Below are 22305 nucleotides of genomic sequence, written 5' to 3' on the forward strand. Positions count from 1 at the left end.
GATTTGAAAACCGAACCATCTATATATATATTCCAAAATTATCACTTAAACTAAGAAAATTATGACAATTATAAAATAAAAGTTTACAAAAATATTCATACTTTGGACAAATCAGTGTTGTATAACATTTTACCATATACAGTATACAAATCCCAAATCAAAACAAATGCACTCATTAAACTGTTCATCATTCAATCCTTTGGGTGACAATATCTGCAAAGTGAATATCCAAAATGCCTCTCTTCTCTTCAATAATAAATCAATATGAGTATGAAACCATAGAAAAAAGCACTTCAATTTTTTGTCATCAGATTGTGTTTGCCGTGTTTTTAAAAAATCTACAAATAAACTGCTGTCAACTCCAGTAACATTACATGAGCAATTAAAAAGTTTCAAATGAAGTCTTTCTTACATTTGACCCAAGTTTCACTTTGGAGAAGAGGATAAATCTTGTGAATAGGGTGGCTGGGTTTATTTCTGTTCAGCTAAATAATAAGTTGAATATTATGAAATTCAGTGATGTGCCAGATACCCCTGAGATTTGTAAAAAGAAAAAAAAAATTCTCCCTGATTGAGTGAGCTTTTTGTTCCCGTTTCCCAGCATAAAGAAAATCTGCATTCCAAGTCTGAGGATGCATGAAATTGTGTGAGGAAAGTCTAAGCCTATAGAGAGCATACAAACTGCACTTTTCTGACTAAGTTAATCTGATGGAGATTAAAATGATTATCTAGGCTTGCTCAAGCAATCAAAGGAAAAAAAAAATCCTATATCACCTAAATCGTGTCTTTGCCATGGAATATATTCTATTATGGCAATAATTTTAGGGCAGCAGAAATCATTTTGGTATGACTGAAGTAGAATTAAGTGATACAAGGGTGGTCAAGGACACTTTTGGGACTCAACCAGACAGATGCCCAGAGGGATAACCATGTGGTGAAAATAATAAAGCGCTGTTGTTTACTGATGAATCATTTTGGTGCATCACATACTAAGATCATGTATCTAGATATGTTTTATTAATGCGCTTTATCGGATATCTTGTATTTCCCAATTCACTTGAGGTTAAGCAGATAAGAAACAGAGCTGAAAAACCCCCACAGAAAATGTTAGTGGCTGTATAAGTGTTAAGTTCTATTTGAAGTAGCCATGTAATACCGTTATTTTCACAATCAGTATCATATGTAGAAAGTATGTTTTGGTGCTAAATTATACACCACATGCTAACTGTATGCCTTAATATTTCTGTGGCAGGTAGGCAGACAGACAGATATTCCCAGTATAGGCTGAAAAATTATGCAAACTCCTAGGTTAATTATATTAACAAAAGCTAATTGGAACCAGGGGAATCCAATCAGTGACGCTAGATTAGAAGTGTAGGTTAGGGATACTTTGACTTCTAAAAATATTTAAGAGTTTGACTTTAGTGTTCACGAGATTTTGCTAATAACCCATGCATATAAAATGATTCTGTGTAAGCAAGGATCACTGTTTTTAAATAAAGCTAAAAAAAAAAAATGAGAGTCTGAGACTAACTGTATTTATTTGTGGGACCAGCTACTAAAAGTGTTGAAATGCTATGTTTGTTTGCACATAGCTTATTCCCATTGTGTTTGTTTATGCTTATTTGTGACCTGTCAGTGGAAGCAACCAGTCACACTGGTTTAACACTATTTAATCAAAAATTGTTAATTCTTCATTTTTTCTTTTAAATAGTGCCAAATGTACATGTGAGTGTATTCATTTATTGTGTTCTACATTTACTATTTTGTGTTTGGCTACAGTTACTACTGTATTTATGTGTTATTTACTGAAAACTACTTCAGCAAAGAGATGTGATAGCTTCACCCTCTAGCTTTTTGGCACAGTAAACTTGTTCTGACAGCTCCCACTAATTGCACGGTGACCAGAGTAGTCGGTCCAATTTCTCGATGTAACCATAGACCACAGTGTAATGCAGTGCACCTGTGACTGGCAGTTGACATGACCCACATACAGCAGATCTTTGCTGCGTATACTTAAACCTACAGATGAACTGACACTTCTGACCTAATAACTGAGCACAGTGGTCAGCATCATTCTGACTCTGCTTGCTCAAGTGGTCAGCAATATTCAGGAGCTATGTTTAGGAGAAGTGCTGAAAGTGACTAACTTTTGCTGAAATGCTGAAGCTACACGTTTAACAGGCAGGTAAAGCACAGAAAATAATTAGTGACCCAGGGTAGTTTGTTGGATGCTCACAGCTATTTTATCCAATGCACCTTGTTTCTTTTGCCTCCCCCCAGCTCTACTTTAAAAGCTTCCTCCACAGATTGGATATGATTATTAACTTTTAAGCAAAGGCGAGGACTTTTTTCAGTATCTCCTAGAATAATAACAATGAAGAAATTAATTGGTGGGTGGGCGAGCAGAATAGAAATCATGTGGAAATTGCATGCAGGAGCCAGTGATATTATATCTGAGTAAGAGCCCCAATTCCTGTATTAATAATGCAAAAGGACCCCTAGGGCAACCATCTATTTGCAGAGCACCCCCACACACACAAGTAGTCTCATACATACACACTCACACATAGATACAAATACATTAGTTGTGACTTTGGATTCATGTTATCATGTCATTTCTCTTTAGGCAGTGTTTTCAGGCAAGGTTTTGTGAGTCTTTTGTTACTTTGTTTGCTAATACATGCATTAAACCCTTTTGATTTTCAAGCAGAAAGATTGTTGAATTACTGATTTTCCATTGTTTATAAAAGCACAGTAAGTAATTCCACCTTTGGCAATAATGCATCTGTTTTAATCAGTTTTTAATAAGCCTGGAGCCAGTGTCATGCTTTTATATTCTTTTTGTTGCATTAGTTTGATTTAAAACCTAAAGTTGGGAATGTAAATGCGTCAAAGCGCCCTTGTCAGTGGCCTTTCTGCAAAAGTTTTGCCCTTGTAAAAATTAGTAGACTTAAGTGACCTCTTGGTATTGCAAACACCTTGATTGCACAGACTTGTCTACTGATAGATTCATACTCTTGTCCATGCTGTTTAACAGAAATTCAACTTCCAAACTATATAAGACTTTGTCCATGCTTAGAATAGGCAGATATGATCCTTCTCTACTTGTAAAGCAGTGTAAATTGTATGTAAATTATGTCACTGCCCATAAAGGTAATAGTGGGTGGAAAAACAAACTGTTGTTCTTCTGCTCTTTCTCTAAAAGTAGTAAAAGCAAAAGAACAAACAAAGAATATTTATTTACTTTACTTTAAGCTAAAACTTTTTGCTTTGCATTTTCCATTTAAAGCTCTTTTTTTTTAAGTACCGCCGTATATCATTGCCCATTTTTGCATTTCTAGTGTGTATTGCTCTAAATGTGGGTCAGTGAGGTTGATTCACTGAAATCTATAGTGCATGCCCTGCTCTATTTTATGCTGTCTTTGCATTTAGCATGCATACCTGAAATAATCACCTGGGTAGGAGTCACTGCGAACCAAAACAGTGACAATGGATTCCCACACAGCTTACTGTCAGTTCAAAACAATCGCGTTAAAGATCATTGTAATTTGTGCTGCAGCCTCCAAAGCTTCTCTGAGTTGTTTAAATATATATACCATCGTGAAACCTATGTTCTCGTTACTTAAAATTTTAATTTTAGTTGAAAATATAATTTTAGTGAACATTACAGTAATAACCATCCACCATCTTTCCACTTGTCCAGTATTATAAATATACATCTCGCTCTACAAATGTTTATGCACATTTTTTTTGGAAAAGTTTGCATCTTATGCCCACTTTGATCTGTGCTAATGAAAGTCGTAATGTATCCCACACTGTAGCCTTTGGGTCATCGTTACATTCAGCTGATTTTTCTTTAACTCCTGCTGTATGCACATTAGCTGCTTTGATGGTTGGAGATCTCTTATGCTTTGACTTTATGGCCACAAAGTTTCCAAACTCCCCGAGGGTGGGTCTTTTACATTTTTCTTATGAGGCAACATCTAAGTTTGCATTCTCTATGTTTACTGCCCTCCTCTGAATCAAGGTTGTTTGCTTGATTCAGATGAAAAAAAAGAGACAAATTGATGACAGATCTGCCCTGGGGTTGTTATTGTTAAACTATATTCCGTGATCTAGTGGCAGGGTTCAACCAAGTTAATGATTCTTCTCTCTGTGAGTGTATATCAGAAAACAATGCTTCAGCAGCTGCTGGCATTGTTTTGACAACAGGATGACATTCCTGTTTCTGAAATTGATCTGTCTCTCTAGGACAGAGACCTTGGAGAAATCTATGGCAAACTCTTTTAAAGCTCCAAAAGGAAATACAACCATATGTCTGGTTATCTATATAGTAGTAGCTTATGTGCATAGTGTTTAACAAGAAAGCTATTGTTGTATTATGTTTAATCTACAGGTACCTTTCAAGGTGCTTAAGGACGCTTTAAAAGATGCAGTAAAAGTTCTTCTCGATGGCTATTGTGCAATTTTCATTTGATAAATGACATTCTCAAAACTACTTGTTCAGTCTCCATGTTATCTGGTGACATCTGCATGTCATTGATATTGTCATGCAGACGATGTTGGAGCCACTTGTCATGATGGATCAAGCAGGTTTTCTTGTTTTTATTTTTCATTCTTTGATCTTATTGAAAACGAGTGAGAACTGATATGCAAGGTCATGTCTTTTTCACTTTTATTCCCAACTCACCTTTTATGTTTCTTTTTCTTTCTTTGTTTGCTTACTATTTTTGTGACTGTATCTTTGATACTATTCCCATAACTATGATGTTGCAATACAGGAAAGACTGCACATGCAACAGTGTGTGGCAAATAACAATGCAATCAACAGTCCTTTCTCTATATTTCTCTCTATATAAGTCTATATAAGAATCCTATTTTTTTTTTTTATTATTATTATTAGTCCTTTATTTATCCAGGTAAATAACTCTCGTTGAGATTAAAAATCTCATTTCCAAGAGAGACCTGGCAGATATTTGGTAGATATCTTGAACTGAGGCATTGTATATGAGTCAAAAAAGTGGAGCCTTTTGCATTTTGTCTGCCAAACCTTGCAAGAGTATGCAAGAGTATACATAGGCAGAGTACACCATTATACTGACAACATGGCAGTCTAGTGACCAGTATTTTGACCATCTTGTTTGCAAAGAATGACTCAAGCCAATGACAGTTTCAGAGAGTTGAATATTTACTTTTGCAGGTAATTCATTTTGTGGCTTAATAAAATTGCACTTACTGTACTGCACACCTTAATGATGGTCCAAGACGTATTAAAGCAACCTAGATAAACTGTAAAAAAATGGAGTAAAGATATAACAAAGTAGAAAGAAATTGCTCTTTGTTTCCTGTGGCTGTTTCATTCGTAAAAGAAGAGTTAACTAGCAGCTGCGATACATATTTCATAACACGAAGATGAAGGCTGAAGGCTGAAGGATAGCTTTTAAAACTAGCTCAGAATACCAATGGAGTGACCTTACAATTTCTTTTGATGAAATTAAATTTGTGTTTGACAGAACACTTAGGAGGGATGCCCGCTTACTTGCTTTTACTATCTGTAACATGGTCTTGGCAAACTTTATCAATAGCACAAAAAAAGAATTTTAGGGATTAATTTTGAAGAATGAAAAAAGTCTAAGTGCTCCAAATTGCAATAAACACATCATCCTCCCCTATACATGCATTGCCATGTGTTCACATTCAGAGCTGATGTAGACATGACTTGAATTTGTCACAGAGTGAATGTAATGGTATCAACATGTGTCAATTGTGTCAGCTAGATCCAGCAGGATCCACTTATTATCTTGTCCAGTGTCACAAGTGCACGTCTGGGTGTTCTTCAGAGATAATTCAGGCCTAACAAAAATGGTAAAACTGAGACGAGCACAGAATATAAAGTAGCTGACCAAATAACACATTATGTGTTGTACTTCATGTGAATTGCATTTATACTTTCATTCAGCATGATGAAAGATCTGGTATCCTCTGGAGGGGGCTGATGTATTAGGAGCGCAGTATGTTGTGGGTTCATTTACCTCTGCATTTAATGTGAGCAAGACCAGGCTTTAAGGTTTTAATCTGATCAACCCAGAGTCATAGGGCCTTGGGTTATACCACTTTCTGCTTCTAATATACATTTGTTATTTGATGTATACTTCAGCTGGGATTTCATTCTAGCGCCAGTGTGTTTTGGTTTAGTTTGCACAAGGTTATTTCCCTATCTGATAGCTGTTAGATCAAGATGAGATACTAAGTGTAGCGAGTGTCAATTGGATTATTTGAGCCTTTAGGCTGATTTCAGTTATCTTGCCTTTTTCAGGAGAAGATGTGCCCGATGCCTACTGTGTGGAAGGCCCTCCACTTGCAGAAGAAGCCTGCGAGGTGCCCTGTTCTGCAGACTGTGTGGTTGGCCCCTGGTCCTCCTGGTCCACCTGCTCACACAGCTGTGCCAGTAAGACGGCAGAGGGTAAACAGAGCCGCACTCGCACTGTTTTAGCCATCCCACAAAAAGGTAATCCAAAATTCCCTTTGATCTCTTTGACTCTTTCTCATCTAATACTAATAAAGAACTTCTTTGCTTTGTTTACTGGAGTTATTTTTAACTTGGTTTTACTTTTAATGAAGCTAGATTTTTAAAGCTGATATTAATATATGGCAAATAGGTAGAAAAGGTTTAGATTATAACTGTCGTTAACATGTCATCTCATCTGAAATACTGCAGAAAAAAGGGCAGAAGTAACAAGAAGATGTATTATATTGTATTATTACTGTAGTTGTTGATAATAATGTATACCTTTCGGTATCTATGAGGTTCAGTGTACTGACTGGATGACAGAAAGCATGAAAACACTGATCTTTGGAGATTTTAAGAAGTAGCTTGTAATTACAGATATAAAAGAAAAAATCCAGTAACATTTTCATTAGCAGGGAGCTCAGTGTCTTTGGGATATAGTGCTATTGTTAGAGGGACTCAAACTGAGGAATGCCACGGCTAACACAAGACTAGACTCGGCAAATAAGAAGAGTAAATATTGATTGAGCTCGAACCTTTATCTGGGTTTTTTTTGTGTGCGAGTCTCATTTAGTCATTTTTCATCTCACAAACATTTGAAGTTTGAGTTGACCATTCATTATCAGAGACTCTTTTCTTCCCAACAGTGCTTTTCTTACTTTGTGTTGTGTTTTCAAGTCAGTCAGCAAAGCCTTGGCAGCCAGCTAGCAGCCATTAATCCCTGTAACTAAATGCATATCTGCAACAACAGCTGATGAAAGAATTTCACAGATTAAGCCAGGTTCCAAACTATGTTGCTTATTACAATGTTACTGGCTATCAGCTTGCTGACAGAGCTGATGTGTGTGTGGGTATGTATACATGGGTATTAATGCTGCATTTGTGTTTATAAGGATACATTTTTGTAACAGCGTCTGACAGAATACTGTAGAAGCCCTGAGAAATACAAATTGGACTGGAAGGTGTAAGTATATACAATATTTGGTTGTGGTTCAGCTCATCCTTACTTTTCTATAAGTCACAGCACACTACTGTTCCCTCTCCAGATATCATATTTATCATATTTCATCAACTGAGCTGTCCATGTTTTACCTCCATTTCAACCAGAGAGTCTCTGCCCTGACTACTGTAGGCCCAAAACAAAAGTAAATTACCACTGTGAACACCACTGTAAACAATCCTTTAGCCAGAAAGCAATGATGCATACATAGAACTCAGGTATTTTACATAAACTGTAAATGAAGAAATGATTACTTTGGAGGTTTTATATGTATATATACACATACACTAACCAGGACACAGAGCATAAACATTGTTGTGCTTTGGCAGTCAATGAATTACCAAAGGAAGACTTTCACAGTGGCCTTGCTGTGACTGAGTTTGTAATTTGAACTTCTAGAAGTTGAAACTTGAAAAGTGCTTGCTCAGCTAACCCAAAAAACAAATATTTGCTACAGTATGTTAATAAACAGCTCATGGTAGAGTGATAATATTGGCACTTTTTTTCCTTCCATTGATCAAATACATATTGTACTTTAAGAGAATCCATTAGATTTGTTTTGGTCAAATCACATGTACTCTGCACAATAATGAAACTGTGTTGGAGTGATTTAGTGCAGCTTTTTCTGAATGCCATGTTGTACATTCTGTGTATTTCACAATTTTCTACTCTTATGTGTTGATATGCAGATGGAAAAGCTTGTCCAGCGGGTCCAGCTCTGGAGCAATGGAGAGTCTGCAATGACCATCCTTGTGTGGTATTTCACTGGGAAGCTTCAGCATGGGGTCCATGTATTGAGGATACCTCTATGGCTCTCAATGGAACCAGCCTCCAGAATGGGACCATAACCTGTGCTGTTGGGGTTCAGATCCGCAAAGTCATCTGTGTGAAGATGAATGCTGGTCCAGTCGTAAATAAAAGGTGGAGTCTATGCAAAGTATTTGATATATGGACTTTTTTGAATTTTATGTACTCTGATTCAGTATTTTTCTTTGTAATGTCACTTTTTTATATAGAATTATATATCCAGTCATTTGAAAAAGTAAGTACAGTGATGTGAAAATGCAAAAAAAAAAAAAAAGGAAATCAGGAAGGGGGCAAACACTTTTTCACGCCATTGCACATCAAATAGACGTTTTTTACCCTTTTTAAAAAAAAATTTTGTTTAATTTTAATTAGCAAACACTTAACTCACTTATACATAGTGTCTATATTCTCCATAAACAGATGTCTTTATATAGATTTTCATAGGACAGCTACAAAATTTGGTTTCTCTTGTAGTCTGAGTTCCATTGGCCCGTCACATTTGAGCACTTGAGTTATATGTAGTTCTTAGTGTAGAGCAAAAGAGTTACTGTATTTCTTAATATGCAATCTTGAAACTAGCAGAAATTGCCTGTTTATTATGTCTGCATTTATGAATATTGAAAACAGGAAGTCAACTCTTTAATGGAAAAAATATATAAAAAATATATATATAATAATTTTTATATTATTATATATTTATATTATATTTTATTTTATATTTTTTTCTATATTATATAATGTCAATGCCGTTCGTTGTCTTGCTTCCATGTTGTATCAAATCCTAACACAGCATTTCAATCGGATTTAAATCTGGACTTTGACTGGGCTTTTTTATCCTTTGTGTATTTGTTATTATGCTTAGGATCATAATCCTTTTGAAAGATGTACTTCTAAGTTCAGCTTAAGCTTGTAGTGCAGTGACCTCAGATTATCCTTAAGCACTCGTATAAGGTGCAGAATGCATAGTTGAATCAATGGCTGCAAAATACACAGTCCCTGAGGCCGTGAAGCCAACTTAAACTGTAACATTTCTATCCCTATGTTTCACATTGGGTATAAGGTTCTCCTCCTGAGAAGCTGTTTTTTGGTCTTTGCCAAATAATAGGGTGCTGATGAGTAATTAACTGTGTCATCAACATATTGATGGATATTCACGAGACTTGTTATGAGTCACAATTTGACCTCCGTGCATTTGCTCTTGAACAAATGAGGTGAATATGTGGTCTCAGCCCCCCACCTGATGTTTATGGTAATTAAAATTAAAACTTGAAGGGCACTCATTAAGGCCACTAGCCATGCTACCCCTCTCCACTAAGTTACATGAGATATTTTTCAAATTATACAACGTATATTCTTCAGTTCTGGGAGATGACTTGTCAGTATGAAAATTGCACTTCTGTATCAGAGTATCTTTTTACTGTGCTGCTCTGCTTATTTTTAGCAGCTGAAAATAGGCCCTGAGAGAAATGAATGCTAAATTATAGGTGAGGAGAAAAGGAGCTTTGTAAAATCAAGGGGAAGATGGGATGTTTCTCTTACAAAAAAAATCACTTAAGAACACAGTCTCCATTTTCCAAAACCGCCTTACTTGTAGATATCTAGCGTATGCTTTTAGTTACTAACAGATGACCCAGAGGACTTGCTTCACTGTATAATAAAAACCTCAGAGTTTTGTGTATTGAGGTCTGGTTTTATCCTTTTTCCTTCTGTGTGTTTAGTGTTTCTTTTCATTTGTTTTTGTGAACCAGAGATTCATTTTGCTTCTGCTCCACCATTATCTACTCCTCTTTCAGCAATACAATATCAAACTCTGCTAAGGGCTTTTGTGCTGTCACTATAATGATGTTATAGTGATCTTCACAGCAGGAAGACAGATTTATAAATAATTCACAAAGATTGCTCTTCTTTAGCTTGATGTGCTATTGACAGGGCTGTAAAATAGAGTATGTAGAGGCTTTTTTTTTCTAATGCTTGTCCTATCTGCCGCCACAGTAAGAGTCAGTTTTTTAGTGTATTTATGCACCAAAGTCGGGTCTTTCTGCCATCTTTCCAAATTATGCTGTGACTGTCTGACTCTATCGAAAAACGCAGATTTGACATAAATTATATTTATACCCAAGACACATTCTATACGTTCTAACAGATTATGTTCTGGATTAAAAAAGCAAGGAAAACTGAGTAGGTAGGCGAGCTGCAATTCTGCGTTAACCCCTGTTTATCTCAAACTCTGATTTCTGAATTGTTAAGCTTTGAGTTGGAAAATGTTTCAGAATACAGCTGTTGCTGCTCTGTTTGAAGGGTCACTTCAGTCAGCAAACATCTTAGCATTTCATGCTGAGCAGTAATCTCAGCAGTGAGCAGTGGCTCAACAAAAAGATTCGTTGTTTTTTTTTTGTTGGTATCAATACAGAGCCCCCAGAAAAACAGTGTAAATAATAAAACTGACAGTGATGAAACTTCATACAGTACACACACATACTATTAATATTATTAATAATGATGAATAATGAATAATGATGCTGAACACTGTGGCCTTGACAGTGAATCTAACTCCCTCATTTTGGGAAAACCACACAATATACCCCAGCTGCTCTGTTGCGTTGTCATGCCCTCTGGCATACATCACTGCAAAGGGAGAGAGAGAGAAGAGTAGGGATAAAGCTGGGGAATGATGGGTTTTATGTATCTTTCCCCCTTATGCTTTGGCATACTTTGATCTCGTTGCTGTGCGTGCTGGATTTTTGCAGTCAGTAGGATGTGGCGCCATGCTGGGTCTCTAGTGAGACCTGGATCTGGTTGTTGGGCAAAGGAAGTCACTGGCTCTGAAACAAAATGTGAAATTTCATGTGTGTTTGTGCATTGAGGACAGGAGTTGGCTGCTGGTTGATGAAGACATCAAAGCTTATGAATTACTTGATTTTACATAGCTGCATTAATCCGCACCAATTCAAGGTTGCACGACACACAAAACACAACACAGCCAGAGGGCTGTTACAGATATGTTACACAAGAGATGTGCCAGCATGAATTAAGACAAGGAAATTGTTAAAAGTCGGTCAGATGCTCATTAAAACCTGGTAATGATGTGTTTGGTGTAGCAGGAATGATCTATTGGTAAACAGTTTGCATATCCTTGTTTCTCAGGTTAATTAGCAGCCGTGTTTGATTGATTTTTTCCCCTGGAGCACTCTTTCGCTTGTCTTGTTGGTAACAAAAAATGGCCCTGGCTGCTCTGTATATGTAAAATAAATCCACTCACTGGGACATTTAAATTGATCATAAATTTGTTTCCACTATTTATAGATACATTGCCATTGCTGATATTTTGTTGAGATTTTTAGTTCAAAAAATATTGCCTACATACTGCCACTAGGGGCGACCGTGGCTCAGGGGGTTGGGAAGCGTATCTGTAACCGGAAGGTCGCCGGTTCGATCCCTGGGCTCTCTGTCCTGGTCGTTGTGTCCTTGGGCAAGACACTTTACCCTACTGCCTACTGGTGTTGGCCAGAGGGGCCGATGGCGCGATATGGCAGCCTCGCTTCTGTCAGTCTGCCCCAGGGCAGCTGTGGCTACAACCGTAGCTTGCCTCCACCAGTGTATGAATGCGAGAGTGAATGAATAGTGGTATTGTAAAGCGCTTTGGGTGCCTTGAAAAGTGCTATATAAATCCAATCCATTATTATTATTATTATTATTATTACTAGTTGATGCCACTGTGGGCTACAAATCTAGCATAAAGAAATATTGATTAGTCTAGTTTTAGTAAAACTGGGATTTAAAAGTGAAAATGCACTGTGAAGCATGCAGGCACTTTGTAGGCTTGAATTTTTTTTTTTTTTAATGAGTAATATTTGTAGACTGGGAGGCAACTGAATGTGTGAGAACACTGTAAATTTCTATATTTGTGTAGCGTTTGCTTGAGCATGCAGGCAGAGGCACATGTAATCAATCATGTTTTCTGTAGGGAGATGTGTGATGTCAAGGACAGGGCATTTGTTTTACTGCGCTATCCTCTTACTAGTGAGACCCAGGACGTTTATCATTCATCACCTGGGGGCTGAAGAGAATTTAAGACCACTGTTTGTTTGTTTGTATGTTTAGATGTTCAGATTCTTCCCGTCCGGAAACCGTCCGTCCTTGTTTGCTACCCTGCCAGAGAGACTGCATTGTGACGCCTTTCAGTGAATGGACAACTTGCCCATCAACCTGCCTTCCAGGTAGCTCACTGACAGGATTTTCTAGAAATTTATTTTACAATTGCCTCTCTAATAGCTTAAGTCTTTTTAAAATTAATCAGTATCCAGAGTAAAATCTTTTAAAATTGGTAAATTATCAATATATTGGGATTGAATATATAAATACCTTGTTTCAGGAGCACAAATAACCTATTCAAATAGAAACACATTTCATACTTTCACAATAGATAGATAGATTATAGATTCGATTATAAGTAATCAGTTGATTACTTATAATCTATCTAGAAACTGATTTTAATTTGACATCAGTGTATTCCCAAAAGGTTGATTCTGTTCATCTGGACGTAACGTTTTCTGTGGGAGAAACGTTTCATCATTCATCAAAGTGACTTCTTCAGTCTCAGCTGACTGAAGGTCTCCCCAACCTTTTACACAATAACTGAACCTAGCCCACTGAATGAGCAATGGGCTGTGAGGTCAGCTCCTTGATCATTAATATGCAAATTGTCACCACCATTGATCAACAACTACTGATCAAAGACTATTGATCAATGACCATGAGTACAATTCACAGAGAGTTGGGGAATGGCTGCAATCACCGCATTGTAAAATGGCGAAAGATGTACCCTTAGGCCCCTCCTCGATTCAGAGATGGTCTTTCCCTTTTCACGTAAATAGCCTCCTTGAATCCCTGCTGAAACCAGCATTCCTCCCTGTCCAGGATGTGTACATCCTCATCATTGAAATAGTGACCACTGGCCTGTAGATGTAAATAGACTGCGGAGCCTGATGACGTTGTTTGGTTTGGTCTGAAAACGCTACGTCCAGATGAACAGAATCATTCTTTTGGGATTTACTTACCTGGATGATTGAGCATGCATCAAGACACATCAGTAGATTGTATAAGGTAAACTTCAAGAAGGTATACATCACTGTATATGTTATTCCTTTAAGCCTGACCTATAAAATAATTGCCAGAAAATTCAAAATTAATATACATTTTCATACATGGGTTTTACTTTGTATCATAGTTGCTACATACAGAATTTTTATTTATTTTTTCATTCTTGCAATGAATAGCTTGAAAATGTAATGTACGATGCGATATATTCAGATTTTTCATTGAAAAAACTGATGGCGTAAAAATCTCAAGAACTCAAATATGATGCACTTGGCTTCACATGCTTACAATGATGGCAAGAGGCTTCTTAGAAAAATGTACAGTGCAATACACGCAAAGTGTTGTCAAGAATTACATTTAATTGTAAACAACAGTTTTAACTGTCCATTACATTAACCTAGCACATAGAGAGAAAAGAATGGATATTTAATGGGTTTCAATATGTGTACTGTAATGTCTCGGAAATCAAAAAGTATGTAATTGTTTTTAGAAGAATTGAGCAGGCATCTCATCTGTGTAAATATGCTGTAGTCCATTGGGTCTGTTGATGATGTAATCTCTTTCTTAATTGCACCATTTTCAATGTTTAGTAATTAGTGCTGTGTAATGAGCCTTGGAGCCTGAGCCAAATGAAGCCATTACAGTGTGGTGTGTCCGAAAACAGACTGCAGTGAAGTGGACGACATCGCTGCTACAAGGGCATGCTAATCAGCATCGGCACAATTTCGAGACCACTTGTTTTTTTCCCCTCTTTGAGATATTAGAGCACAGTGGTGATATTGATGCATCATTTATTTTGCGACCAAGACATTTGTCAGGCACTTGTCTCGGTATCATTTTACATCCTATTCCTCCTTGGAAATGTTCACTTAAATTCAGCTGTGCAAATAATCTGTCATTGAACGCAGCCTTTTTGTGAAGATTATCTTTCATGTTTAACAGAAAATGCAACCGCCGCCACACAGTCTCGATACAGGACCATCATTCAGAGGGCTGCTAATGGAGGTCAAGAGTGTCCCGACACACTTTACGAAGAGAGAGAGTGTGAATCACTTCGTGTATGTCCAGTGTATAGGTAAAAGCACTATTTATAATGAACTGCTTTCTGTTTTTAATCCAAGGACAAGTTAACTCAGCTTATCTGCCATATAAGAGCACACGGTAAGAAGTGAGTGAGCTATTTTTGAAATCATGACTAGGGTGCATTATTAGAGTTAAATGATGAAGTTTAAATGGCACAAGATGGAAGAATAAACAGGTAAGTAAATACAAATTCTGGTTTATATTCAGATGTTACGATACATGTTTAAAAACACATATAAATATAAAATTGCAATTTTGAATGATAATATGATACTAACACAGGTTGATAAAAAAAAAATTTCAGCTGCATGGGATAGTTTTGGTAAATATTATGTTTTTTACGGTGCGGAATGCAAAAATGATCTCCATTTCCCTTCATCATGTACAGTTATTTGCAAAATATGTGGAGTTTAAATTTAAAAAAGCAATGAAATGCATAATTTTTTTGAGATTCTTTACCTTTCGCTATGAACAAAATAAACCTGTTGGGACACGATCATCTGAGCTCCTTACACCGCCAAACTACCATTTCGGTTGCAGACCTGTGTAATTACCTGGGAATGAGCTTCAGCTATGTAACATAGCCACAAGCTTTAACATCAGAAACTTGATATTTGACATTCACTAAAGGAGTATGACTGGTAAAATATGTGTTCATCTTCATTTGCTCTGCTTGATATGCTATATTCCTTAAAAAATCTAACTATTCATCTGTGTTTTGAGTACAAGGCCAACCTGTTTTCGTCATAAATTCTCAAACTACTACCATGTCCCAAGCTTAGAAAAAAAAATTAAAAAAAATACTGTTTATAGAATCGCAGGACAAATACCTTAAAAAACAAATGACATTACAAATGTAAAACACCTTTAGAGAAACATTTACAGCTGCTGGCTTCATGGTCTTACTTTTAAGTAATAGTCTCATTTGGAGATACTTCCCAACAATGGCTGGATGTCTCAGCTCAGTGTGATGCTTTCAGATTTGTTGCCAGTTTGGTTTCCTCCAAAATCTGCTCAGATTTAAACTCCTTCAAACACCTATATCTTCATTTCTTCAGCATACTGCTCCGTCTCAAACACCACTAGCAATAGATATGCTGGAAAGTTGTTGGCAGTTGGCCTGGTGAGGTACATGCACTTCACAGTAACCATTCATGTGCAAGAATGAGCATTTAACCATAACACACAGTTAAGCGTTTAACTGAGTTTTTCTAGTATTTAATGTGAATTCATGTACCTAATTTTAGTATTCATACATAAGCCCCCCCCCCCCCCCCCCCCCCCCAAAAAAAAAAAAAAAAAACCAACACCAAGAATTCAAGCAGAAGTGTTTTCAATAAAATACCAATAGAGCAATGTGACCTTCACAAACTGGACAAATTCAATGCCATAATATTTTTATTTTCATTGTAAAATCAAGAATGGCACTCACTTCCATTTTTCCACATTCAGTGCTGCCTGTGGTCCAGTTCACGGCTACAAACTCGCACTTCTGAGAAGAATATAATGACACCTTTAGCATTTCTGTACTTAAAACTGTAACAAGCCGCTGCCAGCCTAAAGTTCTTCTTCCTTCGCGTTTCGGTCTAGGTGGAGGACGCACAAATGGAGCAGCTGTTCTCTAGTTCCTGAATCTGTGAGACGTGGGCTGTCGGGACCAGGAGAAACGTGTGGAAAAGGTTTAGAAACAAGAGGCAAGTTGTAGCCCTAAATCAGTGCATTCTCTTCACTTTATATTTCCCAGCTGCTACCATTTCACCTATTTTCAGCGTTGCTCTTCCATCTATATACCATCTTTACTTAATGAGACCTAATAGTCCTTTCTGAACTGCTCCTCTAACAAGCAAATGGCAGAAACGTTAAGGAAGACAGCAATTTGTTCAGTGAATATCATTAGATGAACCTTTCTGTGCTTTCTTGACAATTTCATCATGTCACTAGTCTCTTATTAACGTACGTAGCAAGTCCAGCCATCACGGGCTACTTAGTATTTGCTTTAATAGAAATGAAAAGCCAGAGCTAGCACCATGAAGACCCTACATGCACTCATATGTTCTGACTCACAACTTCAAAGTAGACTCACAACTGAGTGCATTTTATGTTGGATAAAGTTTTGAAGGTTTCATAGCTTTCTCTGCTTTTCTAAAGTCAGACTGAAAAGAACCTATATTGATGCAGTGCATCAGGTTTTTTCTTCACCTTTTTGCTCACCTTTAAACTAAAAAAGATGGACATTAAAACGAGGAAACTATTGTGTAGTTTATTTGTCCTTGTCATTATGTCATCCTCTAGTTTACACTGATTTTGCTGAATGCATTCCTATTCTGTTTGCTGTTTTTCTTTTATTTGCAGCCAATCAAATCTTTTAGAACATTATATTTTGTAATATCTGCAAAATATCGCATGCAAGGCAGAAAATCTCAAAGTCACAGACTAATAATAATTTTTTTTAAAAGATGTCCTTCGTTGTTTCTATACTCGAGCTATGGCTCTATTGCCAATTACTTTGCTCCAGTTATGCCACAATTTGACATTTATGTGCCCTCTCATTGACTTGGTTAAGCCTAAACTGAGTGAACGTAGCCTCTGAAATCTTTGTTGTTTAAATCCTACATTTAATTTCAGTGTTTTTACCAATTGCAAATTTCACTCTCACACTACAGTTTTTGAAATGTCACAGGTATTTAACTTGGCTATCAACTAATCATATTCAAATAGGAAGCTCTAAAGGTCAATGAGGCTTGCTCTTAACCTAGGAACACTGCAAACACTTTTCCCATCTTCATCGAAAAGTCATAGAAAGTCACTTGAGAAATGTCAGTTGTAATTATACTGCTACGTAGAAATCAGCGATGCCGAGAGCAGAAATGCTATAAAGTTCTCAAGGCAGTAAAATAATGCTCTGAAAACTTCTCTTGAGCCATATAAGTACATTAGAACAGCCGGTTTCGGGAATGCATCAGGAAGCTGCTTGCCTTTAAATGAGTGCAAAATGATTCAATTAACACCTATGGCTTTTTAATAATTTGAGCCTGTAGCAGTCATTTCCACAGATCCTCTGAGAAGCATAAGGATGTTCATCAAGGATATGACACAGGAATCTACACAGTCCAAAAATCACACAACAAGCTAAGAAGTGAATTTTTCAGCCCTCGGGCTGTATTTAGTAAGATTTGTGGCAGGCGGTTTTCCTATGGAGAGCAGAATTACTCCTACAACATTATTAACATTATACAGACTCAGATTTTGGTTGCAATAATATGAAGAATAGGGGAAATATTAGTTTTTAATTAAAGCCTTTTTGGGGTGTAAAAATATACACGTTTTTATTAACTTATTTATTAAGTAGAGGTTTAAAACCTTTGAAGGTCCATTCAACTTGAATTGTTCATATACATTTTTTCAACATAATCCATGACTATAGCTAGAAGGTTGAGATGAATTGGTAAGGCATGACCCTAATACAGTATTCAACTTTGAATTATTTCCCCCAGACTTGCTATTAATTATAGTTGCTCACATCCTGTTGTAAGGGTGTGAGAGATGAGATGATAGCTACTTCAAATGCTTCTCTTCATTGAAAAATTGAATATGAAAAGTTGCAACATTAGTATGTCAGACCTTGATCCTCCTTCAGTGCAAAATCTAGGCTGGCTTTTAGCTGCTTGTCTTTGGCTTTCTTCAGCAGCTTGAAGTGAATCATGTTTCCGAATACACTGTATGGACAAAGGTATCAAAGTCATCTTTGAATTGAGCTGTTTTCAGATGCAGTGCCACACGTGCTTAAGATCAGCTGCCTAGCCACTCAGTCTGCTTTTACAAGCATTTGTAAAGGAATGGATTGAACTAAAGATCTCACTGAGCTCATTTGAGCATGGAATTGTAATAGGATGGAACCACAAGTCAGTTTGTGAAATTCCTTCACTCCTAGATATTCCATGATCAACTGTAAGTGGTATGATCACAATGCGGAAGCATTTAGGAACCATAGCAACTCAATATGCTTCTCAGTACTGAGTGCTGAGATGCGTAGCGCATATGTGCACTGCATGCTAAGATGAATTGTGCATATCAGGCTGCATCTTTGCATGATGGTAGTTAAGCAGATTACATATAAGAGTAACTGTCGTTTTTTAACCTGTTTACCAGGTTGGTCAACAACTTTGAATGTAATCCTATCTTCTTGACAACATATGTACTGTTTAAATGATCAGCATAAAATATTAACATTGCATTGTGCTTCTACCAACTAGCAATGCACTATGAAATTTGTCCTCTGTTCTCTGGTCACGAACAGTCCATAGTGTTTTTTTCTAATCTGACACGTCAGCTTTCATATCTGTGATAGTGAGCAGCAGATCACAGCACAGTAAGGCATAGATTTTTTTAAATCACCAGAATTCAACTCTGCTTCTTATTGTGTTACCCATTAACATGTTTCCTTTTAACTTTATATCTGTACATCAATGAAATATATTTGCTTTAAGGTAGATGTAAGTGTATTAAACAGTCAATTATGCACTTAACCTTGGGTTTATCTCATATTTCTTTGACTTAATTTCTAACACTGAAAAGTAAAAACAGACACACAATCTATGTAGAAACCACTATTACTTTCCTTGAGGTAAGCAGCATTTTAGTTGCAGTTGCCTCTACTGGGAGAAAGAAATGTTTTAATACAAATACCGTGCAGCCTCTGGAAACTGACTAGTGATGATAAATGTCACTATGAATAGTTTAAAGACGGTAGAAGAACAACTTAAAGAGCAACCAGGGCTTTTCTGCCTAGTCAAAACCAGTCAAAATGTTGTGAACCTCAGGCTCAGAGCTTTACTATGAGATTAAAATAATAGTCAGAATTTGCAACATATTGGCTCTGTAAACCTCAAATCCAATCACAAATATTTCCTTGCCTTGGGTAAATACTTCCATGTCCGTGTGAATCTGGCCTCATGCCAGATTCAAGGCATGTTGCATGAATGCTAATGTCTCATAATGTGCAGAACGAGGAGAGGTTTGTGTTATACAACTAACCCGCTGAGGTGCTCGCAGATAAGAGGCATTACTAAATGAAAGATCTGACAAGATGAATTAGAACCTTTCCAAATAAAATAAAAACACTAAACGAAAGAGAACACTTGACTGCAGATTACCTGTGTGAATTTGTAGCTGATAACCACTAGAGTGATCTGTTTGTCAGTGCATATTGCACTACATACTGTGTCTAAATTCAGCCAAATTTTGTATCATAACCAGCTGGATATGTTATATTCCTCCCTGAATAGAACTGGAACCGTTGTGAGTAATTATTCAGTAGAAAGTGAGTCATGCTGATGATCTTTTGCTCCAGGAAAGATGTGACTTAATGGCTATGATGAATCCAGTCCACATTACTCTTCACAATGCATTATACTGAAGAACATTATACAAGCAGTATGACTGAATTAAAATGAAGATGTTTGATGGTGGATGTGTGGGCTGGATATATAATGCATTAAAAACTTTGTATTAAGTAAAGATGTAAAACATAAAATCTTCTGGATTGGACTGAATAAAAGAGAAAGAAATGTGATGTTTTTAAAGAATCTCTTTTACCTTCAAGCTCTTTGGGATTTTAAAAAGGCAGAATATGACAAGCCTCTTGAAAGCATACCTTCTATAAATGGCACTCCAACATACCTTTCTAAGTATCTATATAATCAGAGATGATCCTTGTCATTTGCTGGGATGCCTTGACAAAAAGTAACCACTTGTAAGGGGAGATGATGAGATGATGCGGGTGTAGGCAACCAGAGCCTGAAAGAAACATGGATAGACTAGATGGCCCCAAGTCAAAACAAGATGACAACGAGATAGTATTCTTAATAAGAAGCTTCTGGGGATCACATAGTTGGGTTTTCAGTGAGACTAGCTAAAAGACAAGACATAAAAAAAATGTATTTTTCAATATATTCTCACGTCTTAAGTGTTTGATGGCTTACAGAATTAACCTATAGACAAACATGCAGGCTTTTGTATAGCTATGCATTTGACCATTACGTAAATGCACTATAACAACAGCTACCATCCTCCTTGTGCTGCCTGTGCAGAAGCTTTGTATGTAAATGACCATCCCACGCCTTTTCAGCAGACATGTAGAAACCAAACAGTTTTTGTCAGAGGGCAAAATTTAAAAGTCAAATACAAATCAATACAATGGATTAAAGGCATGTTTGTAGATCAGTGAATCCTCAAAGACTCGGAGGTCTTGCGGGAGGAGAAGTTCCCCTCACTGGCAACAATAATTTATTTAAATCCCAGAGTGACAGTGCAAAGTATTTCAACATTATAATGCCCTGTGCAGTTTGTTTGTTTATCTACGAGGATTCCTTTTTCAAGGCGTCAAAGTCCATTCAACCTTTCCTTCACAGTTAACAGAACCTGGCGAAGCTAAAAATGTTCCTCTGCCTTCCATCAGCCAGCAAACTCGAGCCAATATGTCCACAGGCATTGTTTTGTTTTTTTAACTTCATTTTCTTTGTGTGTTTTTTTTTTTTAATTTATTTAAAACTCTACACATAGTACTATTTTTATGCAGCTACTTTGTGTGCAGTGTCTGAAAAATTTGTTTCATGAATCTGGGAGGGACAAATCATTCCTTTTATCAACCAGTAGATGTGTTGATTATTGTAATTCAGATGTTTTATTTACTTTGTTTTATTGTTTTGTTTTTAAATCTGGGTAGTGTTTCAATTATTATGCTATTTGATTTGCAAAAGCACTTATCACACAATCTATTTCTTTTACGTTATTTAAATGTCATGCATGCATTTCTAACAAATGGATGTGCTTTCTTCCATAATATGTTCCCTTTGTAGATTAGATAATTAGGTGTATAACTAACTGTCTATAAAATATCAATATTCCTGCAACATTTGTCTAAACATATTTATTGATACACCATTTAACTCATGCTAACGTGCTAACTTGGCCTTTACCCAAAGGAATGGAAACTATTATTTTTGGTAAGCCATTAACCTGCCTGCAGGTTAGGATTGGGCATTTTCAGTGAAAAGTACTTGATTTATTACTATGTGATCCTGATATGCTAAAGCATTGCTAATATTAAACCTGTTAAGCATCAAAATGTTAACGTTACTGTTAATTGAGCATGTTGAAACATGTTTGTTTAAAGTAAAATACAGTCTCACAGTACAGCTTTTAAAAACTCATTCTGATCTATCCCTTATATTGATTGTTCCTTTTGCTCTTGACCTTTGATGATGCCAGCTGTTGCATTTTCTGAAAAAGACACCTCTTACATCTTCCATTTATTTGCATTCATTTATTTATGTCTAAAGGAAAGTGTTATGTATTTAGTAAAATCAGTTTATAGTTTGTGGCACTACTTTCTGTTATTGAGTGTAGAACACAAAGTGTGGTGTATGCGCGCATTGATATGCCTGCGCCTTGTTTTCCTTAGACTGGTTATTAAAGTAAATTCCTACGACTAAAGAAGGCGTCGTTACTTACCAGTTAAGTTATAAGAGAACATAACAGACTGGCGACGAGGATTAAAACGGATCCCCGATGTGCATTGGACGACAGAGAGGGGGAAATCCTTGTGAAAGTGGCCAAAAAAGACACGAAAAACGGTTAGGGCCAAAACAACTAACCCTCCGTGTGGATGCTAGCTCACCTGCCTGGCTAAAGAGAGGACGTGAGTAACATCAATTATTTTAAGTGAAGGACGCTTATAAAAATACCGAAAAATGTCAGGAGGCGTTGGACAAATGGACGTTTTCGATAATGGCACAGAGGATTGGAC

At 36.7% G+C, this 22305-nt stretch overlaps 1 protein-coding gene across 1 annotated transcript in view; it reads left to right on the forward strand.

The window, feature by feature from the left end:
• Positions 1 to 22305, forward strand: part of thsd7ba (thrombospondin, type I, domain containing 7Ba) — a 227248-nt gene that overhangs the window by 128634 nt on the left and 76309 nt on the right. The window contains exons 9-13 of the mRNA XM_085385281.1: positions 6320 to 6511; positions 8201 to 8432; positions 12420 to 12535; positions 14358 to 14490; positions 16089 to 16192. Of these exons, the coding sequence (XP_085241407.1) occupies positions 6320 to 6511; positions 8201 to 8432; positions 12420 to 12535; positions 14358 to 14490; positions 16089 to 16192 (777 nt within the window). The remainder of the gene's footprint in view (positions 1 to 6319; positions 6512 to 8200; positions 8433 to 12419; positions 12536 to 14357; positions 14491 to 16088; positions 16193 to 22305) is intronic.

This window comes from Rhamphochromis longiceps, linkage group LG16, assembly GCF_057381845.1.
Source record: "Rhamphochromis longiceps isolate RC_006_pf linkage group LG16, R_longiceps_female_GT1.1, whole genome shotgun sequence".
In the NCBI taxonomy this organism is placed as follows: domain Eukaryota; kingdom Metazoa; phylum Chordata; class Actinopteri; order Cichliformes; family Cichlidae; genus Rhamphochromis; species Rhamphochromis longiceps.